Source organism: Salmo trutta, chromosome 30, assembly GCF_901001165.1.
Source record: "Salmo trutta chromosome 30, fSalTru1.1, whole genome shotgun sequence".
NCBI lineage: Eukaryota > Metazoa > Chordata > Actinopteri > Salmoniformes > Salmonidae > Salmo > Salmo trutta.
In genome coordinates, this window is record NC_042986.1 from 40,796,456 (window position 1) to 40,809,392 (window position 12,937).

The window sequence follows — 12,937 nt, forward strand, 5'->3', positions numbered from 1 at the left end:
TCTGTTTCTGCCTCTGTCTCTGGCTCTGTTTCTGGCTCTGGCTCTGTTTCTGCCTCTGTCTCTGCCTCTGGCTCTGGCTCTGTTTCTGGCTCTGTTTCTGCCTCTGTTTCTGCCTCTGTCTCTGCCTCTGGCTCTGGCTCTGTCTCTGGCTCTGTTTCTGGCTCTGGCTCTGTTTCTGCCTCTGTCTCTGCCTCTGGCTCTGGCTCTGGCTCTGTTTCTGCCTCTGTTTCTGCCTCTGTTTCTGCCTCTGTCTCTGGCTGTTTCTGCCTCTGGCTCTGTTTCTGCCTCTGTTTCTGCCTCTGTTTCTGCCTCTGTTTCTGGCTCTGACTGGGCGAAACTAATCGCCAAATCACCCGAACGTTTTCTATTTCCCACCAACTATTTCTGAGCGGTAGCTGCCATTCAAACCAGATCTTGAAGAAGCAGCAAGTAGCAAACTAAAGAGATTGAAAATGGGTTGTACAATCAGCCAAGAGGATAAAGCAGCGATGGAAAGGAGTAAAATGATTGATAGGAACCTACGAGAAGACCGAGACAAAGCGTCCAGGGAAGTGAAACTACTACTACTAGGTAAGTCATTTTACAGTAGAAAGCTATTTCCCCACTAACCAAACAAAAAGCACCAACATCTAGAGGAAGAAAATGCTTTTGTTTGCTGTTTCGTAACAGTGGTACAATTTGTAGTTAGACATCGCTTCAAATTGAATCACATTTTATTTGTCACATGCGCCGATTAAAACAGGTGTAGAACTGACCGTAAAATGCTTACTTGATGCCCTTAACCAACAATGCAGTTTTAAGAAAATAATTACTAAATAAAGTTCTAAAAAGTAACGCAATATAATAACGAGGCCATACAAGGGTACCGGTACAGAGTCAAAGTGCGGGGGTACAGGTTAGTCGAAGTAATTGAGGTAATATGTACATGTAGGTAGGGTAAAGTGACAAAACAATGTGTGGGGGGGATTCACTGCAAATAGTCCAGGTAGCTATTTGATTAGCTGTTCAGCAGTCTTATGGTTGGGTGTGAAAGCTGTTAAGCCTTTTGGACCTAGACATGGTGCTCCGGTACCGCTTGCTGTGTGGTAGCAGAGAGAACAGTCTATGACTAGGGTGGCTGGAGTCTGACAATTCTTTGGGTCTTCCTCTGACACAGCCTGGTATAGAGGTCCTGGATGGCAGGAAGCTTGGCCCCAGGGATGTACATGGCCCTATGCACTACCCTCTGTAGCCGAGCAGTTGCCATACCAGGCGGTGATGCAACCGGGCAAGATGCTCTCGATGGTGCAGCTGTAGAACTTTTTGAGGATCTAGGGATCCATGCCAAATCTTTTCAGTTTCCTGAGGGGGAATAGGCATTGTCGTGCCCTCTTCACAACTGTCTTGGTGTGTTTGGACCATGATAGTTTGTTAGTAATGTGGACACCAATGAACTTAAAGCTCTCGACCCGCTCCACTACAGCCCCACCGATGTGAATGGGAGTGTATTTGGCCCCCCTTTTCCTGTAGTCCACTATCAGCTCCTTTGTCTTGCTCACGTTGAGGGAGAGGTTGTTGTCCTGGCATCACTTGTAGCTACATATGGTTAATTTGCCCTTCCATTGCTTGCTTTAGTGTGATCGGATCTCAATTGATTACTTTATGCAACATTGTGTATGTATGTAGGTGACATCTAAATGTAGTTTAGGGTCTTTCTCCACTTGTTGAATTAACTCTTAAGCTCCAGACACTCTCTCTCTCTCAATTCAAATTGCTTTATTAACCAAACAATGTACATTTTGCCAGAGTATACTTTGGAATTACAGTGCATTCGGAAAGTAATCAGACCCCTGAGTGTGTGCGGTATAGTTATTTTTATCCTTCATTATTGTTGTTACTGATTGTCCCGTTTTAACAATATTATTGTAATTATGTTAATATTGTAAATTAATCACTTACAGTGCATTCAGAAAGTATTCAGACCCCTTGACTTTTTAGACATTTTGTTATGTTACAGCCTTATTCTAAAATGGATGAATTGGTTTTTCCTCATCAATCTACACACAATACCCCATAATGACATCACAATACCCCATAATGACATCACAATACCCCATAATGACATCACAATACCCCATAATGACAAAGCAAAAACAGGTTTTTTGAACTTTTTGCAAATGTATAAAAAAAATTATCACAAGTTATCACAAATCACATTTACATAAGTATTCAGACGCTTTCCTCAGTACTTTGTTGAAGCACCTTTTGGCTTCTTGGGTATGACGCTATAAGCTTGGCACCTGTATTTGGGGAGTTTCTCCCATTCTTCTCTGCATATCCTCTCAAGCTCTGTCAGGTTGGATGGGGAGCGTCGCTGCACAGCTATTTTCAGGTCTCCAGAGATGTTCGATTGGGGTCAAATCCGTGCCACTCAAGGACATTGAGACTTGTCCCAAAGCCACTCCTGCGTTGTTTTGGCTGTGTGCTTAGGGTTGTTTTCCCGTTTCCCTTCACCCCAGTCTGAGGTCCTGAGCGCTCGGGAGCAGGTTTTCATCAAGGATCTCTCTGTACTTTGCTCCGTTCATCTTTGCCTCAATCCTGACTAGTCTCCCAGGCCCTGCCGCTGAAAAACATTCCCACAGCATGATGCTGCCACCACCATGCTTCACTGTAGGGATGGCGCCAGGTTTCCTCCAGATGTGACACTTGGCATTCAGGCCAAATAGTTCAATCTTGGTTTCATCAGACCAGAGAGCCTTGTTCCTCATGTTCTGAGAGTCCTTTAGGTGCCTTTTGGTAAACTCCAAGCAGGCTGTCATGTGCCTTTTACTGAGGAGTGGATTTCGTCTGGCCACTCTACCATAAAGGCAAGATTGGTGGAGTGCTACAGAAATGGTTGTCCTTCTGGAAGGTTCTCCCACAAGATGTGTAAGCCTATTTAACACCAATCTGCATAGTGCTGTTTCTCTCTCTCTCACTCACACACACACACACACACACACACACACACACACACACACACACACACACACACACACATACATGGAACATAGTGTGTCCATATCCTGGCTGTAGTTGTACTCTATGGCTCCATTGGCAACCACATGCTTTATGGGGGAGGGGTTAAGGTAACACGTTTCAGATGTTTTAAAGAGGATAGTAAAACTTGTCAGGCGTTATCGGTTTACCTGATCCAGAGCAGAACGTAAAGTAACTGTTCCCTCCCATCTTTTCCTCTCTAACAATCCATCCCTGACTAAAGCTTGTTCTTGCTTTACAACCGCTGTCTGTTCTAGTCGCGTCAGAGTTGTCCTGACTCCCATCCATGATGTCGTCAGTCAGAACACGTAGAAATGGAGTCTAGAACACTTTAGATGATATGCTTTATCTTTACGCTGTTTGGATCATTCAGATGTAGGTTCCTTAGCTGAAAAACAAGTGTTTATTATTATATGGATTCCTAGTCCAACCTCTAAATAGTCTAGTAACCAGTCGAACCTCTAAATAGTGACTACTGTACCATTGTTCCTGCAGTGCCTCACTGTCTAAGCTAGACTAATTAGTGTGGTGCTACAGTACAAATGCTGATTCAACCATCCATGCATGTTTTATTGAACTTAATGACTCTGTGGTGATTTGTGCTCCTTTTAGGAGACACGTGTGTGTGTGTGTGTGTGTGTGTGTGTGTGTGTGTGTGTGTGTGTGTGTGTGTGTGTGTACACACACACACATACAGACCTATAGACCTACATGCATACACACACAGGAGTGCTCACTCGCACCACACTCGCATGTTTTGTTAATATGCAGTGTTCACACCCTGTAGGCCTATTGTAAATTAGTTATACTGTAGCAGTCGGCTCACTCATAGTTTCAAGTTTTATTAGTCGTATGTACAGGATACACATGGTATACACCATCCAGTGAAATGCTTACTTGCAGATTCCTTCTGGACAATGAAACAACAATAAGAAACAGTACTGGGCCGTCTTCACCACCCGCTGCAGGGCCTTGCAGTCGTGGACGGAGCAATTCCGTACTTGGTTGTGAAGCAAAGTGGGAAGCAGTATTGTTCTTCTTTAGGTCAAATGCAGACAACAGATTGTTCTATCAGAACAGCGTGTTCACTAGGGGTGGGCCGATCTTGTCATCCTCGTAATCGTATCCGTTTTATCACACTTCAAATTACATTTTATTTGTCACATACGCCGAATATAAAAGGTGTAGAAATTACAGTGAAATGCTTACTTACAAACCTTAATCAACAATGCTTTAAGAAGTTAACTTCTTATGGCTCAAATCCCGTTAACAGGATCGATTTGACAACATCCGGTGAAATGGCAGAGCGCCAAATATATATTTTTTAAATAAAAAATATTTAACTTTCATACATTCACAAGTGCAATACATCAAATTAAAGCTGAACTTCTTGTTAATCTAGCCACCGTGTCAGATTTCAAAAAGGCTTTACGGCAAGGCTCTACGGCGAAGCAAACCATGCGATAATCTGAGGACAGCGCCCAGCATACCAACACATAAAAATCAGATTTCAACCCGCCAGGCGTGACACAAAAGTCAGAAATAACGATTTAATTCATCCCTTACCTTTTGAAGAACTTCTTTTGTTGGCACTCCAATATGTCCCATAAACATCACAAGTGGTCGTTTTGTTCAATTAATTCCGTCGTTATATCGCCAAAATGTCAATTTATTTGGCTCGTTTGATTAAAAAAAACGGTTCCAACTCACGCAACATGACTACAAAATATCTTATAAGTTACCTGTAATCTTGATCCAAACATTTCAAACAACTTTCCTAATACAACTTTAGGTATTTTTTTTATAATTTGTGAGATGGAGAGAACTACATACATATTTCTGCTGTATTGGTTAGTATTGGATTACGCTATTGACTGCAAGTACCAGAATGCCTTGCGACAGGAAGTAGAAAAAAGGAGAACATGCCAGTTATGTACAAGTGATTATCCTGACTTTCACTAGCAACTTTCTATTATTGTTTGTAGAATCTAAAGTTGTTTAAATGTAACGTGAACTAGTATTATTACTAAAATAAGCTTTTCATTTCACAACCTGACGTCCCGAGTCATTACTTTGAAGATGGTTATTCTATATTTTTGGTGCCGAAACCCGGGAGAAGTATGAGCTGCTACGAAGATCATAGGGATGAAGCGACTGAAACGGTTGAGGAGGAACGTCGGCATGAAGCAGAAAGAATGAGACCAAAGCGGGGAACCATTCGAGGTTCCACAACACGGATTTTGAATCAGATTGATGTGGAGATAACCCGGTCAAATCCGGATACCGATCACTTGAGTACATTGTTGGAATTGCTATCCGCTAAGGAGGGAGGACAGCTTGTTTGAACTTGATCATGGAATTGAACAGTTATGCACGGAGGATTACAAAGAGCGTGTTATCATGCTGAAGAGCCGTGCACAACGAGCGATAAAGATAAAACAGGACCTCAATCCACTACCAGCACGGGTGAGTGACGCTAACTCAAACAGATCACAGAGAGAATCAGTAAGGCTACCAAAGTTGATTGAAAAATTCTATGGAGATGTCAGTATGTGGCAGGAGTTTTGGAGCCAGTATGAGACTGCTTTTCACATCAATGATTCACTGTGTAATAAAGAGACGTTTATCTATCTGAAAACACATCTCACTGGATCAGCTGCAAAGGTAGTAGCAATACTGATGTTAACAGACAGTAACTATGATGATGCAATCGCTCTGCTCAAGAGCAGATTTGGAAGGTAAGATCTTGTGATTAGTTCTCACATGTCAAAGCTGCTGAATCTCACTCCTGTGAAGAAATCCTCTGACCTAAATGATGAATGTGAAATTCAGATTAGGAGCTTGGAATCACTGGGTGTAGTGTCAGAAACCTATGGAAGCCTACTATGCCCAATCTTACTGCATATGATTCCAGAGGACATAGCTCTTGACTATAGTCGTCAGAGGGGAGTAGATGATGAATGGAAAGTGTCTGAGATCGTCAGTTTCCTACAGAAGGGAGGTTCAGAGCAGGGAGAGAGCGCTACAAATGACAAGATCATGCAACCAACAGAAAGGCAGCAAACCATGGAATAAGTCACGCTCCTCCAATGAAATGAAAACCAAAAGACCCAACATGCCATCTGCTACGGCACTGCACACAGCCAGCCAGAAGGAACAAAACTGTCTATTCTGTGACCGTGTAGACCACAAATCAGAGAACTGCCCTGACCACGATATTGCTACACGCAAAGAGAAACTAAAGAAAATGGGAAGATGCTTTTTATGTTCAGGACAGAAACAGACAGCAAAATTCTGTAAAGTCAAAGATGTGTCATGTGGAAGCAGACATCACATTGCTGTGTGTACTGGTAAGAGGAGTGAGGTGCAACCCCTCTACTGTTTCTGCAGATGATTGTTTCCTCAGTTATTCCCCATTCAGTGAAGATGAAACCAGACGGACGAAACACTGTGTTTCTAGCAACGTCCCAACACAACACAGTGAAAGTCATCTTGGAGAATGTCTGGGACAAACAGCAGAGAATAGCGTGAGAGGCAATTGAAACCCCACAAGTGGTGCACAGCTGTGATGAAGGTTCCTGGTGAACAGATTCAACATGAGCTCAATAGAAAAGGGACTGCAGCTCGCAGACTTTCCAGGAGACGACAATGATCCTGAACTCTCTGTCCTGATAGGAGCAGACTACTACTGGCAGATAGTATCAGGCCGAGTGGAGCGACTGACGGAGACGCTGGTTGCTTCAGAGAGCACTTTTGGATGGTCGGTGCAGGGACCAGTGTCCATATCGTGTCGCCGAGGCAACATGCATGTTCATCCCACTTGATGAAGACACACTAGTCTCCAAACAACTGCATGCATTTTGGGAGCTTGAGTCTCTGGGTATTATAAGTGAGAAAACACAGAACCCAGAGGAAAACGAGGCTCTACAGAGGTTCGAGAAAACAACCACCTTCAAAGATGGACGATACCATGTGGAGTTGCCATGGAAACGAGAAATTCCAGAACTCCGAGACGGCTATAGAATCGCCAAGAAACGGTTTGAAGGTCTGAAGAAAAGACTGAAGAAGGATGTGACGTTGTACAGCAGATACAATGAAGTTGTAGAAGACTACTTAGAACAGGATATGGCAGAGGACGTGCCCAAGGACAACGCATCAAGCGCAGACAATGTAAAATACTACTTACCGTACTCTGAGAAGATAAGGTGACGACAAAACTGAGAGTGGTGTTTTAATTCCTCGTCCCATGAAGATGGCTGTCCATCCCTCAATGACTGTCTTCTCACAGGACCGAACCTGAATCCGGATCTGCTCAGCGTTCTGATAATGGTCAGACTACATGAGATCGCATTCATGGCAGACATCAAGAAGGCTTTCTTGCAGATATCCCTAGCAGAGAGACAGAGACGCCGTGAGATTCCTATGGCTCACAGGCCTACCAAGGGGTGAAAATGCAGAGGAGCTGCTCATGCTGAGGATGAAAAGAGTGGTATTTGGAGCTTCCTCAAGTCCATTCATGCTGGCAGCTACAATCAGGAAGCACCTGAAACAATATGAAACAGAACAACTAGAAGTTGTAGAGATATTGAGAAAGTCACTCTTATGTAGATGACTTCATTGCAAGTTCACGCAATGTTGAAGAGGCTTACTTTGTGACAACTGCAAAGCGAATGCTGTCGATTTGCAGGCATGGACCTCTGCAAGTAGATGATCAACTCTCCTGAACTGAAAACAAAATGGGAGGAAAGTACGACAACTGATCACCCATTGACGCTAGAAACACATGGAGTAGTGCTGAAGGTTTTCGGTTTAGTATGGAGACCGGGAACAGATGACTTTGTGTTCGACCTCAAGCTGCTACTGAGTATTCTAAAGGAAAACACAAAGAGAAGTGTTCTGCAGTCGTCTGCACGTATCTTCGACCCTCTCGGCTTCCTGACCACCTTCACCATCAGGATCAAGTGCATGTTCCAGGAATTGTGGGAGAGGGGACGAAGAATTACCACCTGATCTGACACGAGAATGGCAAGAGGTGTTAACCTCTCTAGGGCAGGCGGGACGAATTCGTCCCACCTACGTAACAGCCAGTTGAATCCTGTGGCGCGATTTTCAAATACCTTTGAAATGCTATTACTTCAATTTCTCAAACATATGACTATTTTACAGCTATTTAAAGACAAGACTCTCGTTAATCTAACCACACTGTCCGATTTCAAAAAGGCTTTACAACGAAAGCAAAACATTAGATTATGTCAGAAGAGTACCCAGCCAGAAATAATCAGACACCCATTTTTCAAGTTGGCATATAATGTCACAAAAACCCAGAAGACAGCTAAATGCAGCACTAACCTTTGATGATCTTCATCAGATGACACACCTAGGACATTATGTTATACAATACATGCATGTTTTGTTCAATCAAGTTCATATTTATATCAAAAACCAGCTTTTTACATTAGCATGTGATGTTCAGAACTAGCATACCCCCCCGCAAACTTCCGGGGAATTTACTAACAATTTACTAAATTACTCATGATAAACGTTCACAAAAAGCATAACAATTATTTTAAGAATTATAGATACATTACTCCTCTATGCACTCGATATGTCCGATTTTAAAATAGCTTTTCGGTGAAAGCACATTTTGCAATATTCTAAGTAGATAGCCCGGCACCACAGGGCTAGCTATTTAGACACCCACCAAGTTTAGCCTTCACCAAAGTCAGATTTACTATTAGAAAAGTTTGATTACCTTTCCTGTTCTTCGTCAGAATGCACTCCCAGGACTTCTACTTCAATAACAAATGTAGGTTTGGTCCAAAATAATCCATAGTTATATTCCAACAGCGACGTTTTGTTCTTGCGTTCTAGACACTATCCCAATGGTAAATAAGGGTCACGCGCACGGCGCATTTCGTGACAAAAGATTTCTAAATATTTCATTACCGTACTTCGAAGCATGTCAACCGCTGTTTAAAATCAATTTTTATGCCATTTGTCTCGGAAAAAAGCGCTAATATTCCGACCGGGAATCTGCAATTAGGTAAACAGCCGAAATAAAATATATCACTGGGTCGACTCGGGCACGCGCCTAATTCCTTGGTCCTCTGATCGGCCACTTGGCAAAGGCGATTATGTGTTTCAGCCAGAGGCTGCCTCGATATCGTTCAGGTTTTTCCCGGGCTCTGAGAGCCTATTGGAGCCGTAGGAAGTGTCACGTTACAGCTAAGATCCTGACTCTTCAATAAACAGAAGCAAGAACAACAACACCTTGTCAGACAGGCCACTTCCTGCATGAAATCTTCAGGTTTTTGCCTGCCATATGAATTCTGTTATACTCACAGACACCATTCAAACAGTTTTAGAAACTTTAGGGTGTTTTCTATCCAAAGCCAATAATTATATGCATATTCTAGTTACTGGGCAGGAGTAGTATCCAGATTAAATCGGGTACGTTTTTTATCCGGCCGTGTAAATACTACCCCCAACAGGTTAACATCTCTGGGCTAGAGATGTTAACCTGTAGTCAACAGCCAGTGGAATCCCGTGGCGCGATATTCAAATACCTTAGAAATGCTATTACTTCAATTTCTCAAACATATGACTATTTTACACCATTTTAAAGACAAGACTCTCGTTAATCTAACCACACTGTCCGATTTCAAAAAGGCTTTACAACGAAAGCAAAACATTAGATTATGTCAGCAGAGTACCCAGCCAGAAATAATCAGACACCCATTTTTCAAGCTAGCATATAATGTCACAAAAACCAAAACCACAGCTAAATGCAGCACTAACTTTTGATCTTCATCAGATGACACTCCTAGGACATTATGTTATACAATACATGCATGTTTTGTTCAATCAAGTTCATATTTATATCAAAAACCAGCTTTTTACATTAGCATGTGACGTTCAGAACTAGCATTCCCACCGAACACTTCCGGTGAATTTACTAAATTACTCACGATAAACATTCACAAAAAACATAATTATTTTAAGAATTATAGATACAGAACCCCTTTATGCAATCGCGGTGTCCGATTTTTAAAATAGCTTTTCGGTGAAAGCACATTTTGCAATATTCTGAGTAGATAGCCCGGCCATCACAGGCTAGCTATTTTGACACCCACCAAGTTTGGTACTCACCAAACTCAGATTTACTATAAGAAAAATTGGATTACCTTTGCTGTTCTTCGTCAGAATGCACTCCCAGGACTTCTACTCCAATAACAAATATTGGTTTGGTTCCAAATAATCCATAGTTATATCCAAATAGTGGTGTTTTGTTCATGCGTTCAAGACACTATCCGAAGGGTAACGAAGGGTGCCCGGCGCGTATCGTGACAAAAAAATTCAAAATATTCCATTACCGTACTTCGAAGCATGTCAAACGCTCTTTAAAATCAATTTTTATGCCATTTTTCTCGTAACATAGCGATAATATTCCGACCGGGAGTCGTTGTTTTCGTTCAAAGACTGAGAAAGTAAAATGGACTCTTCACGTGCATGCGCGCGGCCGTCTCATTGTTCTCAGATCGACCACTTACCAAATGCGCTACTGTTTTTCAGACAGTTACTGCAGAGTCATCATTCAACGTTCTGGCGCCTTCTGAGAGCCTATGGGAGCCTTAGAAAATGTGACGTTACAGCAGAGATCCTTTGTTTTGGATAGAGATGACAAAGAAGGCCAAGAAATGGTCAGAGAGGGCGCTTCCTGTTTGGAATCTCAGGTTTTGGCCTGCCATTCAAACAGTTTTAGAAACTTTAGGGTGTTTTCTATCCAAATCAAACAATTATATGCATATTCTAGTTACTGGGCAGGAGTAGTAACCAGATTAAATCGGGTACGTTTTTTATCCGGCCGTGCAAATACTGCCCCCTATCCCCAACAGGTTAAGAACTACCCCAGTTACACCAGCTCACCATACCAAGGTGGTACAGCGTAGACATGCGGCCACAGAACTACACATGTTCTGTGACGCAAATGAAAGGCGATGCAGTAGCTTACTTGCAAAGTGAATCACAAGACAGGGAAACGACAACAAGTCTAGTTGCATCCAAGTCCAGGGTAGCCCCACTCAAGAAAATGACGCTGCCACGCCTGGAGCTCATGGGAGCTGTGATTGGAGCGAGACTAGCAAACAACCTGATGACCACACTGAAAATGGAACAAAAACAGATCAAAATGTGGACAGACTCGATGATCGTGTTGCATTGGATTTGCAGCTCAGCTCAGAAATGGAAACAATTTGTCGCGAACAGAGTGACAGAGATCCAGTCCTTGACCAATCCAGAGTCATGGTCACATATTGAAGGGAAAACGAATCCAGCCGACCTCCCTTCAAGAGGACAAACTGTTCGAAACTTAACATAGAGCTAGCTATGGTGGAATGGACCCAGCATTCTGACATCACCCAATCAGTCCGAGGAGATGGATGATAACATGGTTCCAGAAGAGGTGAATACAGAACTCAAGTCCAGTTGCCAGGTTACTGTACAGCTCACAGCAAACACAGACGTCACTGAACCCGTGTTGGAGCTTGAAAGGTACAGCAAACTGAAAAGAGTGTTCAGAGTGACCGCCTGGATGATGAGATCCATAGGCAATGCTCGTACAAACATAAAGATGCAAGGTGAACCAACTGCTGACGAACTGAAACACAAAAGTACTGGATCAAGGTAACACAAGAGTTTCAGTCAGGATATCAAACTACTGAAGGCAGGAAAAGGCCTAAACAATAACTGTAAAATCAGAGAACTGAAACCGTTCCTGGACGAACACAGTCTCAGTGTAGGAGGAAGACTGCAGAAGTCCAACTTCACAGTCAGAGAGCAGCACCCATGGGTTCTGCCCAACATGCACAGATACTCAAATGATACAGTACCATCATGAGAAGCTGATGCATTCTGGAGCAAGAGACACTCTAGTACAAATCAGAGAGCGATACTGGATCTTGCGTGCTAGGCAGCTAGTCAAGAGCACAGTGACAAGATGTATAGTGAGCAAGAGATTCAAGGCAAGGGCCGGACAGCAGGTCACTGCGCCTTTACCAAATGACAGAATAACTGAATCTCCACCATTCAAAGTCACAGGTGTGGATTTTGCAGGACCGCTCTACATGAAAGAAAATGGTTCTGTGAAGAAGTCATATGTTGCACTGTTCACAACCAGAGCAGTGCATTTGGAACTGGTCTCAGATCAGTCAAGAGACATCCCTGTTAGCTCTGAAAATATTCATCTCAAGGAGAGGATTATGCAAGGTAATCTACTCAGACAATGCAAAAATGTTCAAGAGAGCTGATCAGGACTTGAAAGAGCTGTGGAAGGCAATCGAAGAGCCCCAGCTCTTGGTGCTCTTCTCAGAAAGGGGCATCACCTGGAGGTTCATCACCGAGCGAGCAGCCTGGTGGGGCGGATTCTGGCAAAGACTCGTCAGGTCAGTGAAAACATGCCTGAGAAAGGTTCTTGGGAGAGCTTCACTCAACTTTGAAGAGATGTGCACAGTCCTGACAGAGATTGAAGCTATCCTAAATTCTAGGCCTCTTCATGCACGATGAGGTGGATGAACTACAACCCCTGACCCCAGCACACTTCCTGGTGGGTAAAAGATGAACATCTTTGCCACCCAATCCATTTCCGGCTGACACTCAGCACCCAACGCTAAACAAGGAGGAAATGACACACAGATGGAAGTACAGGCAGAAACTTGTGACCAGATTTTGGAACAGCCGGCGAAGAGACTACTTGCTGGATCTAAAGTCAACACACCGCTGTGACACGCCACAGCCCAACCCACTGAAAGCGGGTGACGTTGCACTCATCGGCGAAGATAACACACCCAGACAAACCTGGAAGCTAGGAAAGATTGAGGAACTGTTTCCAGGTCGAGATGGCCTAGTTAGGTCATGTTCAGTT

At 43.2% G+C, this 12,937-nt stretch overlaps 1 protein-coding gene across 1 annotated transcript in view; it reads left to right on the forward strand.

The window, feature by feature from the left end:
• The first annotated feature begins 274 nt into the window (after nt 1–274).
• Nucleotides 275–12,937, forward strand: part of LOC115168690 (guanine nucleotide-binding protein G(k) subunit alpha) — a 72,310-nt gene continuing 59,647 nt past the window's right edge. Inside the window, exon 1 of the mRNA XM_029724184.1 lies at nt 275–570. Coding sequence (XP_029580044.1) covers nt 453–570 — 118 coding nt within the window. The 5' untranslated portion in view covers nt 275–452. The remainder of the gene's footprint in view (nt 571–12,937) is intronic.